General features: G+C 38.4%; 1 protein-coding gene across 6 annotated transcripts; it reads right to left on the bottom strand.

The window, feature by feature from the left end:
• Positions 1 to 693: 693 nt before the first annotated feature.
• On the bottom strand, positions 694 to 27,534 carry PRRC1 (proline rich coiled-coil 1). Of its 6 annotated transcripts, none has more exons than XM_090131225.1 (10): positions 27,382 to 27,512; positions 25,033 to 25,106; positions 19,028 to 19,144; positions 15,374 to 15,757; positions 13,990 to 14,153; positions 11,529 to 11,631; positions 9,310 to 9,473; positions 8,199 to 8,302; positions 5,831 to 5,933; positions 694 to 2,287 (listed from the first exon to the last, which is right to left on the bottom strand). In XM_090131225.1, the coding sequence occupies exons 3-10, from the start codon at positions 19,122 to 19,124 to the stop codon at positions 2,078 to 2,080; spliced, it is 1,329 nt and encodes a 442-aa protein (XP_089987351.1). In that variant the 5' UTR covers positions 19,125 to 19,144; positions 25,033 to 25,106; positions 27,382 to 27,512; the 3' UTR covers positions 694 to 2,077. The 6 variants fall into 6 exon arrangements, with proteins under 6 accessions (XP_089987351.1, XP_089987350.1, XP_031465007.1 ...); XM_090131224.1 differs by having other exon boundaries at positions 25,033 to 25,103; XM_031609147.2 differs by lacking the exon at positions 25,033 to 25,106 and having other exon boundaries at positions 27,382 to 27,534.

Raw genomic sequence — 27,534 nt, 5'->3', positions numbered from 1 at the left:
CTGTGGGAAATAGCATCAAACATTTAAACAAAATCCAGGTAGACAACATAGAGAGCCTTTCCCTCATCTATCGAACACGTAACGTTGTCAGAGATGGACATCAGGTTAGCTGAGCAGGACCCGCCCTTCATAGATCCACACTGGCTGCGTTATTCTAATTCTAATGCTAATTATTCAACTGTCCCAAATGTTCAGTGTGGTTATCACTAAAGGTGATCTGCTCCATTACCTTCTCTGGTATAGAGTTCATACTGACAGACCTGCAATTCCCTGGATCTGATCTTTCTTCCTCCCATTTGCTAATCTCAATCAATTGGGACAGCTCTAGTTAGTCAACGACTGAGGTAAATAATTAAGAATGTCTTGGTGACCTGTGCCACCAGCTACTTCAATACCCTTGGATGGATCCCATAGCTCCTCAGGACTTGTGGATGTTCAAAGTAGTTCATTTACAGTTTCCCACTGGAATATAGGAGCTTTGCTTCACTCCTGATATAAATCAGAAGTCTATGTACCCTCATTTTAGCTTATGATACTAGGAAGTCATCCCAGTGAGAAATCTCACAACCTCAAGATTCATTTTCTGGGCTTGTTTTTTTATTTGTATTGAGATTTTTCTTTCTTTATTCTTTTTTTTGTCAGACACAGTGTTCATCAGCAACATCAAAAAAATAATCACCTTTAAAATACATATAGACCTCTAGGAAAATTTATTCAATTAATTTACTGAGTAAGCCAATTAAGGCAAAATATATTATTTGGAAATAGACATGCTTGCACTGAGTACAAATATTAACTGACTTAACAGTATACTGTGAATGAAAATGTCCTTTGAAAGCATCTAAGATAGGTAAAAGCAGAAGAATACAAGCTAAAAAAACATTTAAGGCAAACAAAGTATTTGTTTATTCTTTGTTTCTTAAAAAAAGTATTATTAACAAAATATTTTCTTCACAATTACTTCCATATTTCTGAATAAAGATTTCAGATTGTGTGAGCATGGATAGAAGATATTCTTAACCATGAAAAAAATCAGACAAGACCAGAAACTTTTATAAAAAACAGCCCATGACAACAATAATGCATTTAAGACTTACAAATATATAGAAAATGCTGGATAACAAAGCAAGTGATATACATCCCACCATTTTCTAGATCAAATTGTTGACAATTGTAACTTAATAGAAGAAACTAAATTATTACATATAAAATTTGAAGTTTGGAAATAGTGTAGTAAATTATGTTGTTGAAATGCAATGCTGAAATAATTTCATGTGTATATGGTATCTGATCTAAAAGCCACAGAAGCAACAATAAATCTGTGAATCTGTGTTTTAACTGGAGATGAATCATATCTCTGCAACAGAAAAGCTATATATAAAAGAAAAAAAAGAAAAAAAAAGAGGGAAAAGAAAAAAGAGATGCAGTTTGAAAAATTGTATTTCAAAAATTCATTAGTCCAGACTTCAACCACCTGGGCATGGACTTGTGCTCTTCAGCAATTTACTGTTGCATGTTATTAAAACTACTCAGCTTCAGTCCTGAGAACTTACTTATGTACACCAAACCTCCGTGGTGTGAAGTGTACCACTTAAGCACAGGCCTTAAGGAAACATCTATTACAGAAGTTGCCTCCCTACACTGAAATGCACGTACAACATATATATTATGCTGTCAACATGTTTATATTACTAACATAAGAAAAGTAGCTAAACAACAATCCCCATCTTTAAAAAAGTTACCGAGTAACTAAAATATTAAACATCACACCAAATGCCTTTTAAGGTGTCAAGTAATAGCACATTCCACTTTATAAACTGTTACGCTATTATCCTAGTTATAAATATGTTTGTTCTGATCTCCTCTTTTATGAATTATATTGGAAATCACATAGTTATCAAAATCTGGAATTACTCATTTCCACTACTGGAAACTACCTTCACTTCTCAAAAAGTAATATACAGTTTACAAGTAGATTATAAATCTGTGCTGTATCCCCACTCAGAATCAGAATATGTAACTTTTACAATTCCAGGACTAAAACCAGTATTCCTTATCGTCACGGATCAATCTTCTTTCAAACGGTCCGAGGTGGCAAATGTTGTTTGTACATCCCTGCAAGAGCCTTGGCTGCACTGTAGATCATCTGCCGGCGGGACATGCCAGTGAACACGACGTGCCAATCAGTCCTGTTGATGTTCAGTAGGTTCTTCTCAATCACTTCACCCACTGTCACCAACAGGCCTGACCATCTCAGATTGTAGTCCTGAGGCGTGAGACTCTTAGCCTGTATAACATTTTGAGAAGTGGTTATTCAAAGGTATGAAATCAGAACTTTTATTTCTCTCTTCACCACTAGCAACTTTCAGAAGAATCCTTCTCACATCAGCAGGATTACATGACAAATAAGACAATATCAGAATCCACATTTCATACTGCCCCATAATTTAGAACACTAATTAGACTTTGTGAGATGTGTGTACTACAATCCAAATGTGATCTGAACAGTTCAAAGCTAAAATAACATATATAAGAGCATAAAGAAATTCTATCATTACTATTAAATAGTTTTCTTTTCTGAAGAAGCCAAATATTTACGTTTTTTTAAAAAAAAGTAACTGCTACCCTCCCAAGATGGTTAAATTGTCCCCTTCAAAAGAGATAAGTAACAAAACACCTGAGTCTGGCAGAAAATCAGTACAGAGCTATACCCAAGATCACCGAGGGAGCACACTCTGTAATTCCCTGATGCTGGATACAGAGGAAAAATAGTGGTGTAAGCATCACCACATTTATCTCTTCTCATGCTCATTCGAGGCACCGACCTCTGGCCACTCTTGCATATAAAGATGAGTAGGCTTCCAGCCTCAGTAGGACTCTTCTGAATATTATTTATTTCTTCACAGCATTGCAAAACTAGCCAAATTCTTCATACAGGTTTTCTCTGACAAATAACCGAGTTATCCTGTTTCCACTGTATGTACAGCAGACCAAAGTTCATTTACTGCCTTGTAAAATAACAGCATATGTAAGTCTGTAAGAATGTCCAGTCTGCTCCAATATGGAAATAATCTGTTACCAAAAAGTACACAAGAGGCAGACTCCTCTGAAAGGGAAAAGTAAATTCAATACTTGTTCTAATTAGTCAGAACATACTGTCAGTAAAAAGTAAATGATCTACCTGGAAGTAGGGAATGAATATCTAACTACACTATCTCCATTATGGTCCACATGGTAGTCTAACTCTGGAAAGTTACATTCTATGTACATTCTATATAGATGCTTTTATCACTATTCCAATTACATAAAAGAATAAAACACATCATCAGTGAGAATTATGAAGAACATAACTGCTTTTCTCATGTCTAATATTAAATCTTTTGTACTGTGAAAAACAAATAACATTTATCATCTAAAGCATCTTTCTCCTCTGTTCTTAGTAATAAACGCAACTATAAAATGACTTTTTTCCCTTTGCAATTTAAATTTTATGTAAAGATATTGTACTGGATTTATACAAAAGTTTCTTGCACAACCCTGAGAGAAACTGATTCTAGAAGATGCATAACAGGAATAAAGGTAACAAACACATATGCTGAAGGCAAAAAATCAAAAGGTCAGTGATTTGCCATGCATTATGAATGAATTAATTTAATTATAATTTTTCACTAGTCTTGCTGTTACGAGTCTTAAGGTACACGCCTGGGGATCCCAGCAAAAGAAGAACATGGAGTTGCTAAAGAGAGTCTAGAAGAGATGATGAGGATGATAAAAGGGCTGGAGCACCTCTCCTCTCAAGACAGGCTGAGGGAGCTGGCTTGTTCAGCCTGTAGAGGAGAAGCCTTTGGGGAGACCTCATTGTGGCCTTCAAGTACGTGAGGGGGTTTATAAAAAGGGAGACTGAGTTTTATATAGTCTGATGGTGGTAGGACAAGGCAGAATGGTTTTATACTAAAAAAGGGGAGACTTAGATTAGGTATTACAAGGGAATCCTTTACCCAGAGGGCAGTGATGCCCTGGCACAGCTGCCCAGAGAAGCTGTGGTGTCCCATCCCTGGAGGTGCTCAAGGCCAGGTTGGATGGGGCCCTGGGCAGCTGAGCTGGGGGGAACAGCCCTGCCCATGGCACGGGCTGGGGCTGGGTGGGCTTTGAGGTCCTTTCCAACACAAAACATTCTATGAAAAAATTACTCTAAAAGTCAAGCTATTAACAACTGCATTTAAATAACAAAATGTATTCTACAAAACAAAAGCAAACATCAGCTTTGTGTTCTATGTTAAAAAAGTGCTTAGTTCCTATCAATGATCTGTAGACTTGTGACAGTTTATGCAGTAACTTCACACAGCTGTGCTTATTTTCAGGTAGGCAAATACAACTTCACTAAGGGAAGTGAGCACTAATTAGCAATTTTTCCTGAAGCTTCATGTCTTTCTGCACCCCTACTGAGAATACTGTGGAAAACTAAACAGAGCAGTATTTCTTCAACTGTTACTCATCAGCTTTTCATAGTTCTAACATCTCTGAAAAATAAGAACTAAAACCAATCAAGTAAGTGATCACTCTACTGGAATTGGTATTACCAAACAAAGAAAAAAGAACAATTGCTATTTGTCTTCTCAAAACAACCTCACATGGATCAAACACTAAACAGGCGTGGTTTTTTTGTTTTGTTTTTTTAATTCTTTACAGAACCAGTAAAAATAAATTTCAGAACTAACATATGGCTCGTATCTGTCAAGCAACATGTAGTGGGCAAAATTTGGAGAAATTCCTAGTGCAAGTCCAGGCAATGTAAGTTATCTCATGAAAAAATGCTACTGGTGTTATTTAAGAATTACATAGTCCTAGCTTATTTTCAACAGGATGAAACACAATTTTTCCAAAGACTTCCATTTTTATATTTCAGAAAATTCAAACCTTTGTCAGAATAGCATAGTCAAAACAGGATATCTGACTTGCTTTTTAGGTATGAATCTGTTTGTTCACAGTGGCATCAAGCTTGTGCACAGTTCTAGAGAGATATCTACTAGGAATGAGTTCTAAGAACACTAGCCAATACAGTATGCTACCAGTTTGCTGGTAATAAGCCACCTAATACCTAAGTATCATGAACACTTATTAAAAGCTGAGTGATCTCAGCTTATGCCTAAATGGAACATTAGCTATTTCACTGAGTTGAAAAAACGTTCCTGTGTTCACAGACAATTCAGTATTGCATAATTTTGCTGAGATTAGATGAAACTCGAAAACTTATGCAAAGTAAGTTAATAAAAAAAAAGGAAAGCACATCTTTGGATGGGTAAGAGCGCTTACCTCGTGCACTTGGTGCACTTGTTTAGTGCATCATTTGAGCTGCAAAGCTTTCCCTTCTCACCTGAGGAAGTGAGAGTATCCTTATTTTACCTATTTAAAGGTCGGTAACGTTTATTTTTAGTCACTGAGCCAGAGATGGAAATATAACAATGATACAATTATATTCCATTTTGGAGGGACGACTACTTCTTGGATAATTTTTTTTGCTATTATTTCCTATCAGTTAATTTGTTTTCATAATTCTTGTTGATTAATAGAAAAGTAAAACTAATACTTCTATATGCTAAATAATGCAGAATGAGACTCTCAAACAAAGCTTACTTTGCCTAAAAGGACTAAACACTTCAGGTAGTACATACACATGACTTAGAAGCATGTTTTATCTTCATTTCACAAGCTAAAAGATACAAATGGAGCAACAGTAAGAACTGACATCATAAAGGTGATTAAAATTGAAGTTTTATGCCTGAACTGTTAATCTACCATTGGTTTAAAAAAAAAAAATCTGAAAACTCACCTGCTGAACATATTGTAAAGGAACTGGTGTTGCCTGGGTAAAAGCTTCCAGATGAATTCCATGAACTGGGTCCTCAATAATCAGACATCCAATGTCAAACCACCTGCAATAACATGCAAGTTATTTCACGTTTGAGTACTCAGTTTAAAACCATGTTAATACTCAAATTACAACTCAACTATTTAATAAACTCTACTACGCAGGTATTTGGAATAAAATCTCATTAAGATGTTGTAATTCTAAAGTAAAATTAGTATAAATCATTTTTATTCTTATGTAATTACAATCTCTGTGTGTAGATGGGAAATACTTAAGACAACTAGAAGGGAGGGAGAGTGGGGGATGTAAATTATATTATTTTGGACATTTTTGACACAGTCTTTGCAAGAGTGCTCCTCATTAATTTAACCTTCCCTAACAATTAAAAACCTGATTTCTCATTCACAATGCCTATTGAGAAGACTGTTCTGGTATGTCTAACCTTACTATGAACATTTATGCTATTTAGTAACAGGAAATGTTTGGCATCAGTCTGAAAAAATGGCAGTGCTTATTGAAGCAGTACCGAAAATGTTTCTGCATCTAGCTTGTAAAACATTAAATCATTTCTCCCTATCAGCAAACTCACAACACTGATAAGATCCAAGCAAAACTAAGAGCAATGCATCAATGACTCAACTGTTGTACAGTTGAGATGCCAGAGGACAAACACTCCAGGAAAATCAGAAAGACAAAAGCATTGCCAAGAACCACAGAAGATTTAGAAAGCAAAATACTGCAGTCACTGCTTTATGTACATGTCATTATGTATAAACTGTATTTTATCCTTTAAAGATTGGGAAGCAATAATCTTGCTCTTTGCGTAGAAACACAAGAACTCCAATTTTAAGAAATGACTGGCAGTCACAATAGCTTGATGTCAGAACAAGAGTGTAGTGGAGCAAATGTGGAAGAAATGCTCCACTCCCAGCCTCTTTTATAGGAGGAAACAGCACTGGAATGCACTTCTGATAGAGCACTACTCCTATTTGCAACTATGACAGACAGTTGAGACAGCTTCATTGCTAAAAATAAATTGCTCCCAATTTATAAAGTAGTTTGAATCTGAAGGGAAATGTAACAGAAAAAGAACACTGCAATATTTTCTGCAAATAGTATCAGCATATGTAGTTGGAAGGGAAATGATGTCTTTCTGCTCTCTCAATGACAATTGAGAACTGGATCATTACTTGGAAATATATTTCTTTCTTTCACATATGCCTAAGTATGGAAAGGATATCAGCAAAATACAAACCAGATCCCTCATACTGGAACTGTAACACCACAATGCTCACTTCAGAATCATTATTAATCAATTATTATCACTATGACCTATCATTTAACTGCAGAAAAAATAGGGTCAAAAATAGTTCAAATTTTTTTCGTAACACTGTGCACGGAAACTTTCAAAATCACCTGTTTGATAAGAATTAAAGCACGTGTTATGTTCTTGTTTCTACTGTAACTGATATTGAAGACTAAGATGTTTTTGGGGCTGTAAAGCGTGGGCAGAAAAGCTAGCATTCCTTTCAATTACTTGCAGTCCTAAGCCAGCTCAATTGTGTTGACTACTTTAAGAACAAATTAAAAATATCTGACTAAGGAATCAGTGATTTCAAAGGAAAAGAACAGAAATTATTTTGAAAAAGAAATCAAAGTTACTTCTTCATGTACATGATAAAACATCTCAATTAGACTAGATGGAAGTGAACATTAAACTAAAATGAAAACACTCCCTAATTCTATTTACTCCAGAAAATTCGACATCCATCTTTCAGTAAGGATACTAAACGTAACTTTAAAAATGAAGCAAGAGCAGAGAATACTGAAAACGAATCAAGACTCCATCACTTTTAGAAAAATGCAGATGGAAAAAGAAAAAAAAAATTATTTATTTATTTATATTTATGTTTGTGGGGAAAAAAAACACAAATTGTACATTCTTGCTGAAAGGAAAATTGTAATCTAACATCTGAAAATGTCATATTGCTGCAAATGCCAGAACACCTCCAAATATGTTCACAAAAGTGAGCAAGCTAATAGCCAAATACCAGGTTTTAAAACAACTAATTAATTTTGTCAGCTCAGTACTTTTATAGTATGAAAGAAATAGACAAGAATTTTGTTTATTCAGCTCTCAAGACATATGGAAAAAAAGCTGAACAACACCAACAAAATGAAGCCTGACAGAGCAGTACTGAACACAGAGTCTCTCCTGTCTTCTGCTGAGATACGTACTGCTAATAACTCCTTCATAGGCCCTTGCAAGTTTGTAAAGAGCACTCTACTTTCTTTCCTCCTCTCATAGAAATATATTTAACGTTCTCACTTGTCAGGAAGTAATTCCTCAATGAAGCTCTCCACTGACACAGCAGGCTGTTTTTCATGTATTACTCCTGTTCGACGCAAGCTGTCTATCCTTTCTTGGGCTCCCTGAAAAGCAACAGTCTCTTCAAAAAAAAGCACAGCACAATACTTGCAAACAAATGCAAAGAAGAACAATTGAATGTATTTTTCAAGTTAAAATATGAGAGGTTTGTAAAAATAGCATTGAAAAAATAAATTCAGAATGGAACTCCCAGCAGTTAAAAATGTTGTAAGACTCACTAAATTTGTTATTTTTTTCATGAAGAAGATCTACATTAGCTTTGGAATTCCTTGCATGCTGTAACTGTAACAAGTTTCACTACTAGTTAAAGCATACATTCCTGTTACTCCCACTGCCGTTTCTGTAGCATAAGATTTGCCTATTTTGAATCCTTTACCAAGACTGTAAGACTAAAGGAGAACCTGTTATCAAGGCTGTTATCACTCTGAGGTGGTAATCAAAATACTACCACTGCACAGCAGTAGACAAAGACGTGGAGAAAACATACAGCTTAGCGCTGCTGTGAACACTGTCACATCAGTTAGGAGAGATTACTTCATTATTAATAAGTGAACAATTTTCTTATATTTAAGAAACAGAATGCTAAATAGTTTTTTGCAGCATTTTTGGTTATTGGTCAGCAGGTGGTTCCACCTATACACCTTACATATATTTATATTCTGGTTGTTTTCAAATCTCATGAAACACTTTTTGCTAATCCTTTCTGCACAGTGAATTCTTATTTTTTAAGGATTATTATTCTTAATTATCTGTTTGGGAAGATTCCTGTGATGTTAATCAAGTTATCTTTCATCGGCTGAATTAATAGGGAGGCAGCCAATGAAATTGTAAGTAGGTTGACAAAACTATTTTTCATCTGTTGTAAATGTATTTACAGCAAGAAATTAAAACTTGTTTTCAGCAAGCCACTTCACAAAATCCAACGATAACAAAAAGCAAAGGCTTGCTTACCTTACAAGATGATCTCCCTTTACAGAAAGTCAGATTCCTTAAGGTAAATGTTTCTACAATCTCTCTTTTCATTGGAGGTACTTCAGCATTATTAACTTACTTTTAAACCTGCAGCATAGCCCACAGGTTGGGGTGCAATGTTAGACTGTGCAGCCTCTCCAGTAACAACAGCCATCCCAAAGACTTCCTGAAAGGCATCTCTAATTGCTGCAACTTTTACTTCCTTATTAGAAGTAACCACTATGTCCAATTCTCCACCAGTTTCTTTAAAAAAAAAACAAATGAAAAACATATTTACTGTACAAATGTATTTCTCTACATTCATATTAAAGCTAGTTCAAATATATTCCACATCTGAAGCGTATGCTTCAGTTGGTATTTTCTTTCTCATACATCACACAGAAGTTCTTTCATGAAGCAGGTGTAAATTAGGAAGTTAGATGATGAGCTAAGAGATTTATAGGTTAAAAAATAAACAAACAAAAAAAACCCAGTAGGAACTTAGAGATGTTCAGTACCCTGAAAAAAAAAAAAAAGGCAATCAAGAACACAGATTCAGTTAATAGAATCCAGTGAACAACTGTCAAATTTTGTAAACTTTTAAGTAAATGATCACATTACTTCCCACTAATGTTTGGACTGCAAATTTTAACGTTTTCCTGTTGCTCACCTTCCTCCCCATAACTTTGTATCATTTTTAGGTATTAAACATCCATGGATCCAAGAAATGGTTAATACTTCTGAAGAATTTCCATATGAAAAGGATGAGTTCCACACAGAAGAATGAAATTTCACTAAGCTTTTTTTTTATAATAAAACAAAACCGCTTCATGAATTAAAAGAAATCTAAGAATATTTCTAAAGACTCATGAATTCAGTTGTACCTCACAGCTATCTATCACAGCTAGACAATTTTTACTGTCAAACTTAATACATGCAAAAATATCTCAGAAAACTTATCTCTGCTTCAGCAAGGGTTCTTAAAAAAAGCTTGGACTTTTTTCGAACATGACATATGTCAGAGTAAGTAAATTGCATCAGCAAGTTTAAGGGACTGAAATAAACTCATGGACAGTATGTCCACGTGCATTAAAAGTAACAGGTCAGGACATGGCTTTTTTCATCTTTAGTCTATTGGCTGTGAGTGATAATTGAGCCCAAAGGGAACAGGCTACAGTGGTCACCAGCATTGTGGTCACTTACTAAATAGCACCTCCTATAGCTTCTGCTAAAACAGAATATTGTGCTAGATGAACCACTGGTCTGACACGAATGCTTCAGGGACCAAGGAATCTCTCTCACAAGGAAAGGCTGAACAAGCAGTGACTTTTCAGCATGGAGAAGACCAGGCTCACAGGACACCTCATCGATGTATACAAATAAATGACAAAAAGATACAATGGTGACAGAGGGAGGCTCTTTTCAGAGGTGTTCAGTGTTAGGACAAGAGACAGTGGGCACAAACTAAATACTAATGGTTCCTCCCTGAACATCAGCAAACTTTTTTCAATGTGTGGGTGGGCACTGGCACAGGTTACCCAGAGAGTTCGTGGAGCCTCTCTCTTTGGATACCTTCGAAACCCACTGGGACACAGTTCTTGGCATATGGTTCTAATAGTCCCTTTTTGAGCTGAGGAGTTGGACAAAAAGACCTCCAGAAGTTCCTGCCAACATAAAACAATCTATAATTTTATCATCCAAGGGTGCATTTTTTCAACGAGAGCAACAAAATAAATAAAAAACACATAAATAAATAAATAAAAATAAAAAAATAATGCTGGTGAAACACATCAAAATTGGAAGAAAGTCTCTACAGCCATATAAATACCTTTATTTTACATCTCTGAGTCTGCCAATCTTTTGACTTGTTTTAATTTTAATGTGCAATTTTACGAAAAATTAAAATAGGTAATCCAATAAGATTAATACACAGAATACACTTTTAATTAAACTTCATAACACTTAAATAGAGACACAGTGGGAGAAAAAAGTATGGAACAAAGAGATTACAGAGAAGACCTCATCACTGATTTTTTTTTATTTCTTATTTCCTCACCATTCACAATTTATATTAAAAGGGCATTACTATGTCAGTAAATGAACTACAGTGAACTGAAGTCAAATGAACCTAAAGACACAAATAAAAGAAACCAATCTCCAGAGTAAGCGGTTCATTGGACAATATGCTTGAGAAATCAGTACAAAATTCTGTCTTTGAATTAACATACTGCATACAGGAACTTCAAATGTGTAAGAAGCATGCTATTAAATTAACCTATTATTTACATATGCTTGTAATGGTTTGTCACAAATACTTACTGATATATGGAACCATGCCAGGATCCAGTGTTGTGATCATGGACTCCACTGAATGTTTGGTTTTATCAAGAACAGACTTTACCATGGGATTCTCAGCTACACCCTACATTTAATCAGACAGACTTCCGTTACAATTAAAACAAACAAACAACTCTCTTCAAATCTTGTCTTGCCTTTTTCTTATCACATTTACCCTTTTTAACAACTAGTGTATCTCACTCATTAGCATATAATGCTACAGGAGAAGACTATCACTGCACAACTCTTTGGGTACAGCATACACTTGATATACCATCCTCTTCTGCATTAATGCATTTCTCGAATGACTTAAAAAGAAACATCTTCAACAGCAGTAATAGGCAACACACTTGATCTAGTTCTGGGACCAGAAGCCCTGAGCATTTAGTAAGATTGTACGTTTCCAAAGCTAACTACAGGCATGGTAAGCCCACACAGCTAGATTCAGATTGTGCTAACTTAAGCCAACGAGTCTCTTTTCTCCCCTTCCTAAAGACAATACAATCTATTTTTAAATTGTCCATTATTAAAAAATATTTCTAGGGCAATTAAGCTGAAAGCTTATAAATAGCTTTTAAACAATACTGGAAAAAATGCTCTGTACACTCCAGCCAAATCATAGGTGGAGCTGCTGACAGACTTTGAAGCTAATTAAATATAAATACATACGCTACCCTGTGTCTTGCAAGTAGTCTTAATGATTGTCTGCATCTCTTCACAAGTTTATTTAAAGCCAGGTAAGATCACAGGGTGAAAGAAAGACAGCAGTGCTGAGTAACTGACAGATAAAGCCTGAAAGCCAATTTACTGAAATCTTTTATAAAATTTCTTTGGTAGACTGACTCCTTTAAGTGTAACACTTAAGCTGCATGTGATTACATTTGCTTCACTACAGGACAAGCATTGCACATGGTAGCCCTGTGTATGCATTCTTTTCGACAAGCACTTGCATAGTAAAAATATGTGTATGTATATTATCTCTAGAATCAGAGAAGTTTTAATTATCCCTGAGTAACTTCTCCTTAGCAAGACTTCTTTCCTATAGGTATGAATACTATTTCTTTGTTGCAAGCTTAACGGAGGGGGAAAAAAAAAAAAAATCACAATCCTACATCTACTGAGATATTACAGAATGACTAATAATGATTAATTTCCTCATATCTCACAGTGAAATAGTTCACTATTGAGTTTATGCGCTCTTCTCACCACTGAGCAGAACACTAAGTCTGGTTACAGAATTTGGTAAAGAAAATTAAACAATTACTCATGCTAATATAGTAAAAGTTTTGGAGCCAGAGCCTACAGTAACCGCTTTCCTGTCAACACACACAACCCCAGCAACTTTTCTGAATGGTAGCATCCATCTGCTAATATCTAAGTTCTTGTGATTTCTCATTTACCCACAGGATGCCTTCAAGGACAAAACCAGTAATATTTCTCCTTCAGTTCCCTCACAGTTTGAAAGCTTGAATGTTGTTGTAAAAAGAACTGAGGGAATACTATGAGATCCTCAGAAATATTTGTAGTAACAAGTTCCAGATCTGGAGTCAAGCAGTACTTCTCCAAATACTTCCAGCCTAGCTGCCTAACTAATAACTATAACATACAGTCCCTGCTGATTATCAGGTTCCTGAAAAGCTGGAGTTGTTTTTTTGCCTGTGCAGACTGCTTTTATGGTCACTGATCTATTACAAAGCAGGGAAAAATAATCTACATTTTTCTATCAATGCAGAACACAAAGTTGTCACAACACTGTGAACCGTAATGCAATTAGATTTGGAATTTCTATCAAGTCAATGCTAAGTCAACAGAAATCCAAACAGATGGAGAATCTTCCATATTGGCAGACTGCAAATACAAATCTCTTGAAAATTCAGGTACTAACTGCCTCAATTGCTCAACTAGACAAGTACTCAAGATGTGGGGTGTAGTGATTACGTTAGTATCAAACTTTGCTTCTAATACACTATATGCAACCAGTTTTGGAACTTATCTGTAAGACTGCCATCTTAGACAGATTCAGGGAACTGAAATAGTCTCATTCTATTCCAATCCAACAATCTGTCAATTTTAGATTCTTTTAAGCATTATCTAATTTGAAGGAAATCTGTAAGAAAGATAAATGATTAGTTAAAAACACCTGAGATAAAAAAGCATAATAAAGTTAAGACTATTTTCAGAATAGAAATAAGGATAACTGCTGTAACTATGATGCTAGTTCTTTAGCAGGGAATCCAGGATGTATTTCTGCAGTCATTACTTATTAGCCTCCCAGATTCCATCTGATCTTTAGAAAACAAGAGCACTACCACACTGAGAACATTATGGTTTAGTCATAATTAACAATTCCTCATTCTCTGACCTACATACATCTTACTACAGTCAGTAAGAAGTCACAACTCCTTGTGAAGGGTAACAAATAAAAAAAAAAAAAACAACGTACCTTTATAAACCCCCACAGACCTCCAGCAGGTGCTCCACTTTGGGCAGTAGACACTCTGGGGTCTTCATGCTCCTCAGGAAAAGTGATTGCAGAACCACTTCCTGTTCCAGAAGCCAAAGGTGATGAGAAAGATGCTTGCTGAGTAATAGGATCTGCCAAAACACCTAGCAAGAAGGAGAAATAAAACCCAAATGTTCATTTATTTTGCTGTACTAAATTGTTTAAAATGCAGCAGCTTGCATTGTTTAAAAGGAAATTGTGCAGGAAGAATAAAAGAATACTGGGCAGATTTGCTTCATTTCTTGAACAGAACAATTCTGCTTGTTTAAGGTTAGCAGATATAACCACTGTAAATGAGTTCAACAGTGTCTACCAATAGAACCAAGAATGCCTGTACATTACGTGTAAAATTAAACAATGTTTTTTTTCTTAGCAGGTTAGTTTAATAGTGGTGCTTTTTATTGTACTTAGATATTCATTAGAAGCTCTCTGTAGAGGAAAAAAAGAAATGGGTGTTGCTCTTTGAACAAAGAGACAGGAATGTTCTCATACACAATAAAAAGAGGTAGGAAAAATTCTAACCTTGCACACTGGAAAACAGTAGCAATAGAAAAAGGAGCAAATAACCAAAAATCTTTATGTATTTTAAAAAAGACAAAAGAAAAACAATAGAAAAATTCAGCATGAGCCTTCACCCTACAACTTAGGCCTATTTTAATGATTTTCCAATACAAGAAATCAAGAGTTATTTTTAATCTTACATTGTCCAAATGAGAGGTCTTTTTCAACATTTTCTTAATAGAGACCACTTAAAAGTGGGATATCACCAGCAACAGTAAAACCATAGCCTGATAGCCAACAGCCAAGTCTCCATTCCACTAGCAAAAATGACATCAGTTCAGCAACTACAGCAACCATTTGCATGAAAGATGTTTATTTTTAGCTGTCCTAATGCGATTTAGTGACTGGAAACAAGAAAACAGAAGCTGGTCTCATGGGATGAGCAGTTTACTATAGATAAATTATATATGAGATTACAGCCTGAGGTACTGCTACAATGGCTGAAATTGATTCTCTGTTCATGTTCAACTGGACTTTCCTCTGCAAGTTAACAAAAACCACAGCTCTCAAAAAATGGTTTTTCTGTAAGTCTAGATGCTAGTACAATTTAGCAAAAGGGAACTCTGTTCCAGACCATGTCTGTGTTCTAAAGGCTACTCTCTCTTCTGCCACATGCAGCTACATTAATTAAATGTACCTGGAATACTAAAAATATGAATTTGTAGGACTCTAGCAGAGTGGTGGAAAAAAAACACACAAGAGATCCCTCATTCTGTCTCATCAATATAAAAACATACAAACAAAAAGGAAAAAAAAAAGTTACCTGTGACTGGAGGTGCAGAATATGATGGCATCAGTGGGCTTTGTGGCGCTCGACCAGCATGACCTCTGGTAATATCATAGGTTGAAGACAGAGAAAACCCTGAGATGGGTGGACCAGTGGGAGGTACAGAAAGACCAGAACCAGTTGTAGAGCTTAATGGAGAAGGTGCAGAGAACTGGGGCAGAGAGGTACTAAAAGCTGAAGAGGTAACAGGAGCTGGGGCAGGAGCCAGAGGTGGAGCAATAGTAGAAACTGCTGCAGAAGGCACGAATGAAGGTGTAGCTGAAGTCATTATAGGAGGAGGAAGTGGAGCCACTGCAGCTGGCAAAGGTGGAGAGTATGCTGGAGATGATATGCTCGGTGTAGCAAGCGGACTGGATAAAGCTAGGAGAGAGAAGAAGAAAAAAAGCATTTCAGAAATATTAAGCCTTAACCTAACTGATTCAGTTAGAGGATTGGTTACAAGCAAGTTTTGAAATTGTCTGCTTTTTGCCCTTCACAGGGAATTTTAGTTCTGCCTAAATTTGCAAAAAACATTGACTTTAATCAATTCTTAGTGACAGTATTATGTAAGCCATGCAGCTTTGCATTACTCTATTTGCCTTAAGCTAGGAAGATGAGCTAGCATTTGTCTTCTGAATTAACAGATGCTGAAGGCTGCCTTAGAAATTTATAGCTAGCACTGTTCTTCCTGAAATGTAACATCACTCATCTAAATACTATCAGTATGTACTATAAACAGTAATTGGGCACATGCACAGTTGGCTTGGGTAGAAAGGGACCTGCAGGGTCATTCATTTTCAAAGCCCCTACCACTAGACCAAGCTGCCCAAGTCCCATCCAACCTGGCTTGGCACATCTCCAGGTTGGGGCATTCACAGCTCCTCTAAGCAATCTGTTCCAATGCTTCACCACACTCTAAGTAAAGAATTTCCTCCTAAAAGCTAGCCTAAAACTCTTCTCTTTCAGTTTAAAGCCATTACTCTTCTGGCTCATACCAAGCTTTTCATTCACCATAATCCCCAAGTTGTTCTCTGCAGGTCTATTCTCTAAAAGCTTTTGTCCCAGTCTGTATTCAGCTCTGGGATTGCCCTGATCCAGACTGAGGACCTTATACTTGGACTTGAATCTCATTTGGTTCACACAGGCCCACTTCGTAAGCCTGTGAAGATCTCTCTGCTCAACATCTTTTCCCTCCAACATACTGATCTCACCACTCAGTGTCACCCACAAGCTTGCTGAAAGTGCACTCAATTCCACACTCCATGCATTAAAGACATTAAATAGCAGCAATCTCAATATTAACTCCTGTGTTACACTGCTTATGACTGGATTCCACTTGGACATCAAGCCACTGACAGCAACTCTTTGAGTGCAATCATCCCACCAAGCCTTATCCACTGAGTGGTCCACCTATCAAATCCATGTCTGTTCATTTTAGAGACAAGGATGCTATGTGGGGACAGTATCCTATGCTTTCAATTCAAGCATTAATATACCACATAATATTATTATTAATACTGAATTTTTAGTGAGAAAAATGTGACTGAAAAGCCTCACTATTATTTAAAATCTTGGTTTAACACTTTGCAATAGAGTGATTCAAAGGTCTGGTCTCATGGTCAGTTTATTCTGACACGTGATTTTAGTATCTGTCACAGCTGGAAAAACTGCTTCACAAAAATACATAGATCCACATGGAGGAAGCACATCACTCACTGTGCTTTCTACAATAGGATACTCATTTTCCATTCCCATTCACCAATTACACAAAGGTTTTTTTTTGAAATTCAGCTTGTAAATTCATGCAAGTTAAAAGAAACAAACAGAATGTACAATAATGTTGATTTTTTAATATTTTAACAAAAGGATTCAAAATCCACTCAAAATCCACAAACTCATTCTTTTGAAGATTTTTAAATAAGTTATCAAAGTATAGACATAAGAGTTTGTATAGGGTATATACTTGCATCATTTTCAGCAGAAGGATTACATAATGATGGAAACATTTCCAAAGAACCTGTTTTGAAAGTATCTGCTAGGTAACAGTGCTGGCACTGTCATTACAGAACAGGTCAGAAAATTTGTCTTTTTAGAAAAGAAAAATATGCAACTCAGAAAAAACTTCTTTACAGAAAGAGTTGTTAAGCATTTGAACAGGCTCCCCAGGGAGGTGGTTAAGTCACCATTCCTGGATGTGTTTAAAAACCGCTTGGATGTGGTGCTCAGGGACATGATTTAGCGGAGGGTTGTTAGAGTTAGTGTAGTATGGTTTGGTTGTGGTTGGACTTGATGATCTTTAAGGTCTTTTCCAACCTGAGCAATTCTATGATTCTAACTCATCTTTAAGCTGAACAACTCTTTTAAGCACTTTGCCACAAAGCAGCCAGCAAACATCTGTGTGGTACAAAAGATGTTCATGATAAACCCTCATCTCAAAGTATTGTAAAGATTCTACCATTTAGAAGTTGTTCTTATAAAATCAATCACATCAGAAACATTCTCTAGCACTTTTCGCACTTCTGGCTCCCCTGCCCAAGGAGGTGGACGAGTCACCATTCCTGGAATTGTTCAAGAAATGTGTAGATATGATACTAAGGGACGTGTGATTTAGTGGGGCTATCCTGGTGGTAGGACGGTTGGACAACCTCTTCTTAGATCTGACAAATACTCTTATGCGGAGCAGAAGCGTCATCTCTGTCATTTCCTTGCTGCTTACTGACATTCACATAATTAACACTATCATCAATCTGTGATCTCTTCACTGCAATATTTCTAGTCCACATGTCCATTTTGTGAGGGTTAGTTTAGTTAAAACTGGATAACATAATTCATAATCCACTAACCCTCACTGCAATACATGGGAAGTGACCCAGCAAGAGTGATACTGTTCAAGCCCTCTGTGTTAGGGAACACCCACTCTTTCATCAGGACATCTCACGTACAACATGTCACTGACAAACAGACAAATCGAGTAAATGCTACAAGGCTAAGGCAAATATTACTCATAAAGGTTGTTTTATTACTTCACCGAATTGCAGGGACTGGAATGGATAAAAATACATATCAACAGAAGTTCTAATGATTTCTTCCCACAGTGTAGTGGATTGCCTTACACACCCCATAGGGTAAACACACAGCACTTTGGAGGTCATTGCACAAATTAGAAGATGTACCAGAAAAAAAAATGAAATATTTGGCATTCAGAACATGCTGTTCAGATTCTTGAAAAAAATACAGATATAAAGCACACATGGCTTTGATTTCCACCTACAGTATTAAGAAAATGATTATCCAGGCTTACTACTATTCCTTAACAGAGTGTAAATTTGTTTTTTAACTCCTTTCTACGTTGATATTCTAATTGTGCACTGCAGTGTAAGTTACAGTTTTTCTGGACTCATATCCTTAAAAACCGTAAATGTACACATGTAACTTCATAAAAAAATTCAAGAACAAAAATACATCTAAAATATTCTGTATGTCAAATATATGCCAGATAAGCAAACTTCAATGATTAAAAAATAATTTTAATTCTCCAAATTAATCCAGACTGCACTGTGATCATGCTGATTGTGATACATTTTTGGATGAACTGCTGCACTTCAAAACACATGATTAAATGTGATTAAGTTGCAGAATAAGTTTCTTTACCTAATGAGACAGGTGTAGCAGAGACAGCAGTAGATCCTGCTGTGCTTGGTGGGGGTGTTCCAGGTGGAGTTGTCTCTATTCCGCTCTCTTCCATCATTTTCCTTCAGCTACAAAAACCTGTCAGAAAAAAAAAATTTTAAAAGCCTACCTTCAGAAATATGACAAAGATTTTTCAACTAAAATATGAGGGCCACAACACAGTGACTTACGTTATCCTACAGAGGGGGTAATTTAAATTCCATCTCCAGGGGGGGGAAAAAACTAATCTCAAGCACACAATTGTCTCTCCTCTCCTATGCTTTATCCTTATTTTTAGCTGTAATAAGTCAGATTCCAAGCCTCTTCCTAAAAATCTTACCAAGCATACTCAGTTACTATTTCTAATACATGCTGATAGAGTTTAGATGAGTAAAACTACAGAAATAGTTAACAAATCAAATCCCTCATCCCATTGTAAAAAAAAAAAAAAGGTCAAAAAAATGCTCAGGTAGCATTTTGCTGCATTACTGAGCAGTAACAATTCAATCAAGGACTTGATATTTTCAGAGCTGGCCACAGGGAAAGATGCGAAACATTACAAAGGGCAAGAGAGAGGACCAAAGCCTCTCCCATTCTGGCAGAAGCAAACCATGACTAACCAAGAAGTTGTAGCCATCTCAGGTTTAGGCATTTCAGAAGATGCTCCTCAGCATCATACCTGAGCCAAAGACTCCATGAACAGTATTAGCATGGCTGCCAATGCTAGGAGCCAGTCCAGAAGTTCCTAGGTCTGTGACCTAAGGTCTAGCAGTTTGCTAACCAGCAGTTTCCTTGTTTGCATTAAAGAACTTTAGGGTCAGCTAAATTACCCCTTACAGAAGCCAAATGAAATCAGATGAAACGTACTTTAAATATGAATACAATGAAATAAATTAGTCACAAAGAGTTATGAATACTACACTGAATAAGATTTCCAGTGCAGACAATTCCTGTAAAATCCAAATATCATACTATTCTGGTAACAGTAGTCATAGAATATCCCAAGTTGGAAAGGACTCATAAGGATCATCGAGTTCAATTCCTGGCTCCACACAGCACCACCCAAAAATCAAACCATTTGAAGTCAGAAATGAAAGTAAATGAAACAGTGTGCTTGTATTTTGAAGGCCAAGTTACATTGCAATTACTTTGTAGCTCTTTTGAGTAAACTTGTGGATATACTACTTCCAAAAAAGTAAAGCTATATGCTTATTAAAGAAAAAAAAATGGAAGTATAAAGCTACAGAAGAAGAAAAGGCAACAGTCAGAAAAGCAATACTTGCATTGTTGCAGAGGCCCTTCTTCCTCCCAACCCTGGTAAGTTGCACAGCAGCAACTTACATGATTCTCTGAGATAAAATTCCCCAAGGAAATTTTAACAGAAGAAAACTCCTACAAAAGTAATTACATGTATGAAACTTTGAGACACTGAAACATTTTACACAATATCCATTCTGTGAGCAGCTACTGAGAAATGCCAGCTTATTCCCTTAACAATTCATAGAGGAGAAGGATTAGGTAATGCGATTAAAAAAACTCACATATATAAAAAGAATTCCACTTGCAAAAATACATTTTCCCTCTTTCTCTCAAAGAAATAAGAACAAAATAGCTTTAAAAAATGAAAACAACTCTTTAATCCACTTAAAAGCCTCTCTTTAGGCAGGATGGGCAGGACAGTAGTTGGTGGGGTCCAGGCTGTCTGTACAAAATTAGTACATCCGCCTTATCATCCTTTAGAAAGGAACTGCACCCAGCCTTCTGTTAAACTTCACAATGTAGAAGAGTTCATTCTGATAAGATTCTGCTTTTTAATCAAGTTATATGAGTTTACATTCCCTCCTGTAAAAGCATTTCTGAAGTCATTCTTCTTCCAACTACCAACTGCAAAGCACAAAGGAATTTTCCACTGAGCAACTGATCACTGGCCAAAATCTCCTAGAAACATTCTGTTTTATCAATTCTCTGCTGATCCGCTGTTTAATTTCAGCTAATAACATAGTTCACTATTGTGGCCATGTAGAGTGACTGAAGAGTTTCCAGGGAGCCTCTTTTGAAGAACTCCACAAAGAACTTGAAGTTTGAATTCAAACAAACAAATAAAACTGCTGTTGTTTTCACATTTTCTCTCCTCATTTGCCCACCTCTGTGAGATAGCCAACAACCCACAAAAGCAGCAGACAGCATGAGAGAGGAGTACAGTCTGACAGCTGCAGGACTTGCTCCCCTACCTTGGGCCCTATGGTTCTGAGTACTCACTGCTAGGCACTGTCCTCAACAAGCTGGATGCCCTCTGAGCAGTACCATCAGAAGCACGCTGCTCTGTTTTCCCTCTGCCTATCCTCTGACCCAAGTACAAACCACAGTCTTCTATAACTGGTTGGGTGGAAAGGCAAACAAACTCCTTAATTCTCACACATAGCACACAACAACAGCTACCTGCAATATTTTGCTCCCCCCTTTCCAATCCTTCACTCTCTTCCTTCCCACCTTCCCAACCCTTTGCCAACAGAACTCTGAAATCTAAATGCTCCCACAGTCTTTTTCTTGTGGCTCATCCAGCTTCTCACATTTTCCACCTACTCCTGTTTCCCGAGTCCCTTCCATCCCAAGATACTCTTCCGCACTTGTCTAAGCAGCCTCAAGAGGGAAACAGAGCAAGATCCAAAGAACACAGGACTGAGAAATGTCACATTACTATCAAACTCATTGTGAAGTTCTGACTTGGCAGCCTGCACAAACAGCAGCTTTTTAAACACTGAGTTCTCAGCATAAGCCAGCAGCAGTCTGCATGTGCTGCATGAACTTTTTTTTGGGGGGGGTCTTCTTTTGAATGGTTAAGAAGAAAAGAAAGACAGTATGCAAAAGATAAGGAAAGAAAAAAGTTATAACGGATGTAAATGGGAGATAATAGCTCATCATGTCAAAAGAATCCACCATGGTATATAAGTAAAACTAAGTCCGCAGCACATATGGATTAGCACTTGAATATAAATGGCCTGCCTGAACACAGCTGTATATCAGAAATCAGGAAGCAAGCAGTATGTAAGAGACATGGAAGAATGGAAACAAACAAACAAACAAAACAAAAAACCAAGGAAACAAAAGATTGAAAACAACAGTTTTCAGTCCTCAACAAACTTTCCAGTGAGGGTTTCCAACTTCCCTCAAAGAAGATGAAGAATAAAAGCTCCAGAAATTCCAGAATTCTCTAAATTCCAAAACTCCTTGTTACTACTGAATGCAGAACTAGACTGTGCTTAAGTGGTTTCTAAATAAACAAATAAATACTTTTTAAAAAATCATTATTTACACTCCAGGCCACAACAGAATTAACTGCTAAGAGCTCTCAAAAATTCAGTTTCATTTCTTAAGGATATAAATCATTACAGAATGCTACAGTGAGATTTTCTGCTTTTACATTTTTAATGCATCTAACTTTCTATGAAACGTTCATCACAGCCAGCCGTGCTGCACATCTGCAAGTTAGGCTGCTTAGACAAAAAACACATGCACATAATGTCAGCTTTACTAAATTATTTGTTTTGCCCCTTTCCTCTAGTGCTGCTTTATGGTCAGTAAAGATTTTTAAAATAAAGCCACATAATGAAACAGAAGCAGATGGAAAAATTACTTTAAAAACCCAGCAAATAACAACAATAAAATAGACAACTTCTCCTCCTTGCAAACAGGAACACTTTGTATGAATAAACTAAAGAGACAAAGGAAAAATTCTGAAACAACCAAACTGAAGTATGTACAAAGAGGCAAAAATTACATCAGTACTGCCATCTACTGATTTGTAACCAGAAGTTGACTGCAGAAATTTGATAGACTCACCACATATAAGAAAATCTTCATTTATACTTTTACAAAATCAAAAGAAGGGAAAAATAAATACAGAGAAAATAGGAAAAATAAATACAGAGAAAAAAAAGAAAAAAACAACTCTGTGTGTACAATGTTCAGTCATCCTTAAATAAACCCCTCTAAGAAGCAGCACAAATCATGTTGAGTTCCCAACAGTTATTTGGTTTAAAAAATATGGCCAGACCCAGAAGGCCACTCTGTAGCTGAGAAGTAACCATACTGATTCTCAACAGTCAGACCTCAGCCCCTAGCTGAATTCCCAAAGGCAAGGTCTGTATACACCAAGGGAAACTATGGACTCCAGATCTAACTGAAAATTTTAACAGAGCTCACGTTAAAAGCAGGAAGCCCTGCTTTTGATTTGATTTAGAGATTGAACAAGCAAGTTAATCATTTTCTTTACTTAAGTTTAATAGGAAGTAATTGCATTTGTTTCAGTATTTTGCAATAATCTCAATGACACTACCATACTTCAAAACTGTTCTTCAGGTTATTAGTCTAAAATACAGAAATTGACAGTTAATGGTAAGATTACCTACAAGTGGAGATAAGAAATTTCACATGAATAAGACGACATTATCCAGAAATCAGACAGGCTTCAGAGTTTATGCTCAGTCATATTTTCTGCCATTCTTATTAACCCCTTCTTGCCTTTCAGTAGACACTCACACAGAATCACACAGAATGACCTGGGTTGGAGGGGACCTCAAGGATCATGTAGTTCCAACCCCCCTGCCTAGCAGGGCCACCAAACATACACCTTTACTAGATCAGGTTGCCCAGAGCCTCGTCCAACCTGGTCTTGAACACCTCCAAGGACGGGGCATCCACAACATCCCTGGGCAGCCTGTTCCAGGACCTAACCACCCTCCTAGTAAAAAACTTCCCCCTAACATCCAACCTAAATCTTCCCTCTTTTAACTTAAAACCATTTCCCCGTGTCCTGCTATTATCAGCCCTTATGAAGAGTTTACTCCCCTCCTGGGAGTAAGTTCCCTTCAGATATTGAAAGGCTGCAATGAGGTCGCCCCGCAACCTTCTCTTCTCCAGGCTGAACAAACCCAGCTCCCTCAGCCTGTCCTCATAGGGGAGGTGCTCCAGCCCCCTGATCATCTTCGTGGCCCTCCTCTGGACCCTTTCCAAAATCTCCATGTCTTTTTTGTACTGAGGGCTCCACACCTGAACACAGTACTCCAGATGGGGCCTCACAAGAGCAGAGTAGAGAGGGACAATCACCTCCCTATCCCTGCTGACCACCCCTCTCCTGATGGAGCCCAGGATCCCATTTGCTTTCCGGGCTGCCAGAGCGCACTGCTGGCTCATGTTAAGTTTCTCATCTATCAGGACCCCTAGGTCTTTCTCTGCCGAGCTGCTCTCAAGGACAACTCCCCCCAGCCTGTACAGGTGCCTGGGGTTCTTCCGGCCCAAGTGCAAAACCTTGCACTTTGCCTTATTGAACCTCATTAGGTTCACCTGAGCCCAGCTTTCCAGCCTGTCAAGGTCCCTCTGAATGGCCTCCATTCCCTCCACCGTATCGACTGCACCACTCAGCTTGGTGTCATCAGCAAACTTGCTGAGGGTGCACTCCATTCCCTCATCGATGTCATTAATAAAGATGTTAAAGAGCACCGGTCCCAAGACAGACCCTTGAGGGACACCGCTCGTTACCGGCCTCCACCTGGACATAGAGCCATTGACCACCACCCTCTGTCTGCGGCCTTTCAACCAATTGCTTATCCATCTAGTTGTCCACCCGTCAAATCCACTTCCCTCCAGTTTGGAGATGAGGATGTGATGGGGGACCATGTCAAAGGCCTTGCTCAGGTCCAGGTAAATGACATCAGTTGCCTTCCCTTCGTCCACCAATGCCGTCACTCCATCATAGAAGGCCACAAGATTAGTTAAGCATGACCTTCCCCTGGTGAAGCCATGCTGGCTATCTAGGATCACGTGCTCGTTCTTTATGTGATCAAGCATATTGTCCAGGAGGATCTGTTCCATAATCTTCCCAGGCACGGAGGTGAGACTCACCGGCCTGTAGTTACCCGGGTCCTCCCTGCTCCCCTTCTTGTAAATGGGAGTGACGTGACCCTTCCTCCAATCGTCCGGGACCTCACCTGACAGCCACGACTTCTCAAATATGATGGAGAGCGGCTCAGCAACCACCTCAGCCAGCTCCTTCAGGACCCTGCTAATAAAAAAAAAAACCAATACATTTAAGAGCCTGAAGGGACAATACTGTTTTTTTCAAGCAGAGCCTGAAATGAAAAATAGTAGTTGGAATACTGATCTCAAATGCTATTAAACTTCTCACGTTTAAATCATAATACGCATATCTGTTTTACTTAAAACGTGTGTAGCCGTCACTGGTGTATGCGACCATTGCCCTGCTTCACACAAATTGGCAGCTTTCCAGAACAAGCAGCAGTCAGTTACTTATTTCATAGAGTCATAGAATCACAAGGTTGGAAAGAACCTACAAGATCATCTAGTCCAACCGACCTCCCATTGCCAGTGCTACTATAAACCACTAAGCCATATCTTGTAGCTCCTCATCCAGACGCCTCTTAAACACTGCCAGGGACAGCGACTCCACCATGTTACATCCCAGGTTGCATTAAGTGTGTCATAGGCACAAAATTCTGCTGAACACAGTAAGAGACCAAAGGGAACACAAAAGACCAAGAAGTTATACAGGTTTGACGAAAAGATGCTAAAAACAGAACGATCAAGATGTACACAAAAAAAGAAAATAATAAAAAAGAAGGCATCCTACTGAAGATGAAGTGAAGCTGATCCCAATCAAAAACACCCTGTTTGTGTTCTAAGTACACTGAGTATAAAACCTTCATTCAAAATATTCCTCACGTTGGTTTATTCTGTGTTAGAAAGAGAGAGAAGGACAGGGACAGAACTCCCTTCAGTGCCTGCAGGAAGGTGCCAGAGGACACACAAAGCCTCACGGAAGCCAAAGGAAGGGCATGCAGGGATTGTGAGTCTAATTATCCGTTATTAAATGACCGCTCCCAAGTCCAAAGTGAGGCACATAATATACAAAAAAAAAAAAAAGAACAGAACCTTCCCACAGTTATTTCACACTAATAACAAAAATAGTTGTAATCAAAACACTCACAATATTTTTCACTTAAGAAAAAAAAAAAAAGTTTTCTATCAAGCAGAACCCAGTGTTCTTCAGACCTATCACAGCGCCAAGACAGACCGAAATGCCAGGTGTGCTAGAGGGACTTGCCCTATTGCTGATAAGGATATCATAGCTCACGTATAATGTTAAAAAAAAAAAAAAAAGGAAATTTCACTGTAAGCAATATATAAATCAAGTATTTTTACTTGTCTAAAAGCTTTCTAGTCTTCTGAGAATTATTTTGTTCCCTACATTCTTAATATACCGCTAATCCTTAGGATCCATAACACATAAAATTTTGTCAAGTTTTTCTTCTTAAATATCACAAAGGCAGTATAGCTCCCAGGACCTCCCATTACTGTTGACCACAATTAAGAACTACTGATTCAGTATACAATCACAGAATCATTAAGGTTGATAAAGACCTCTGAGATCATTTAGTCCAACCAGCAACCGATTCCCACCATGCCTACCAACCGTTCCCTCAGTGAGACATCTACACGGTTCTCCAACAGCTGCAAGGACAGTGACTCTAGCACCTCCATGGGCAGCCCAATGTACTGTTTCTCCTCCAGAGGAGCAGTATTTCCTAATATCCAACCCAAACTCCCTCCAGTGCAACTTAACGCCATTCTCACTGGGCCAATTACTGTCAGCTGGGAGAAGAGGCCAACTCCCACTTGACACTGCTTACTTTCAGGGAGCTGTAGATATGACGAGATGCAACAGCTGCTGCACTTCCAGATGCTGGTTTGTTGGTTGTTTTTTTTTTTTTTTTTTTTCTCTTTAAAAAAAAGAAAGAAAAATAAAAGCTCTTTTTGTGAGATAGCGAATCACTAAAATCAAGGGCAATTCACTTCAGCAGTGCCTCCAGCGCCTGAACTGACACGGCAGCACCGCCTGTCAGACAGAAGCCGTTCCTCGAGTGGAGGCCGGTCAGTGCCCGCGGTTATTGACACCGGCACCGCGCGGGTCGCCCGGGTCGGAGCCGGATAACCCGGACCCTCTGGAGGCAGCCGGGCAGGGCAGCCGGGCAGGGCAGCCGGTGACTCACCGCGCACCACAACGCGCCACGGCAGCCAAGCGGAAACGTACGTGATGCCGGCCAGGGCTGTTTGCCGCAGGGCTGCCAGGGGAACCCGCCCGGAGCGGGGGTGCCGGGGCCTCGGCCCGGAGCCTCTATCCGCACTCACGCGCGACGCGGTAGCGGCGCGGCCCAGGCGGACGGCTCGACCCCCTGCCGGCTTCTCCCGGCCCCGCCGGCTCTCACCTCCGCGCCCCCCCGCGCGGGACCCGGCCTCCCGCAGCGCCCCGAGCCCCGCACCTGCCCCGGCCGCTTCGGGCCCACACCGCTGCAGTCGGACCGGCGAGCGAGGGCGGCGACTGCGGCGCTCAGGCCCCGCCGCCCGGCCCGGCCCGGCCCTCCGGCCACTCCCTCCCGCCGCCGGGGACGACGGGTGAGGACGCGGCACCTTCC

The sequence above is a fragment of the Phasianus colchicus genome, chromosome Z (assembly GCF_987193195.1).
Source record: "Phasianus colchicus chromosome Z, bPhaCol1.hap1.1, whole genome shotgun sequence".
In the NCBI taxonomy this organism is placed as follows: domain Eukaryota; kingdom Metazoa; phylum Chordata; class Aves; order Galliformes; family Phasianidae; genus Phasianus; species Phasianus colchicus.
Note: the sequence above shows the minus strand (reverse complement) of the source record. Positions and strands in the feature narration are given on the sequence as shown.

Bases quoted from the DNA above. Each gene is read 5' to 3' on its own strand.
- PRRC1 (XM_031609147.2), bottom strand. From the start codon at position 19,124: ATGATGGAAGAGAGCGGAATAGAGACAACTCCACCTGGAACACCCCCA. The intron at 11,632-13,989 runs GTACGTTGTTTT...GATTAAATGTAG, and splicing joins GTCTGTGGGGGTTTATAAAG to GGTGTAGCTGAGAATCCCAT. The intron at 9,474-11,528 runs GTAAGTATTTGT...TTTTTTTTAAAG, and splicing joins TGGCATGGTTCCATATATCA to AAACTGGTGGAGAATTGGAC.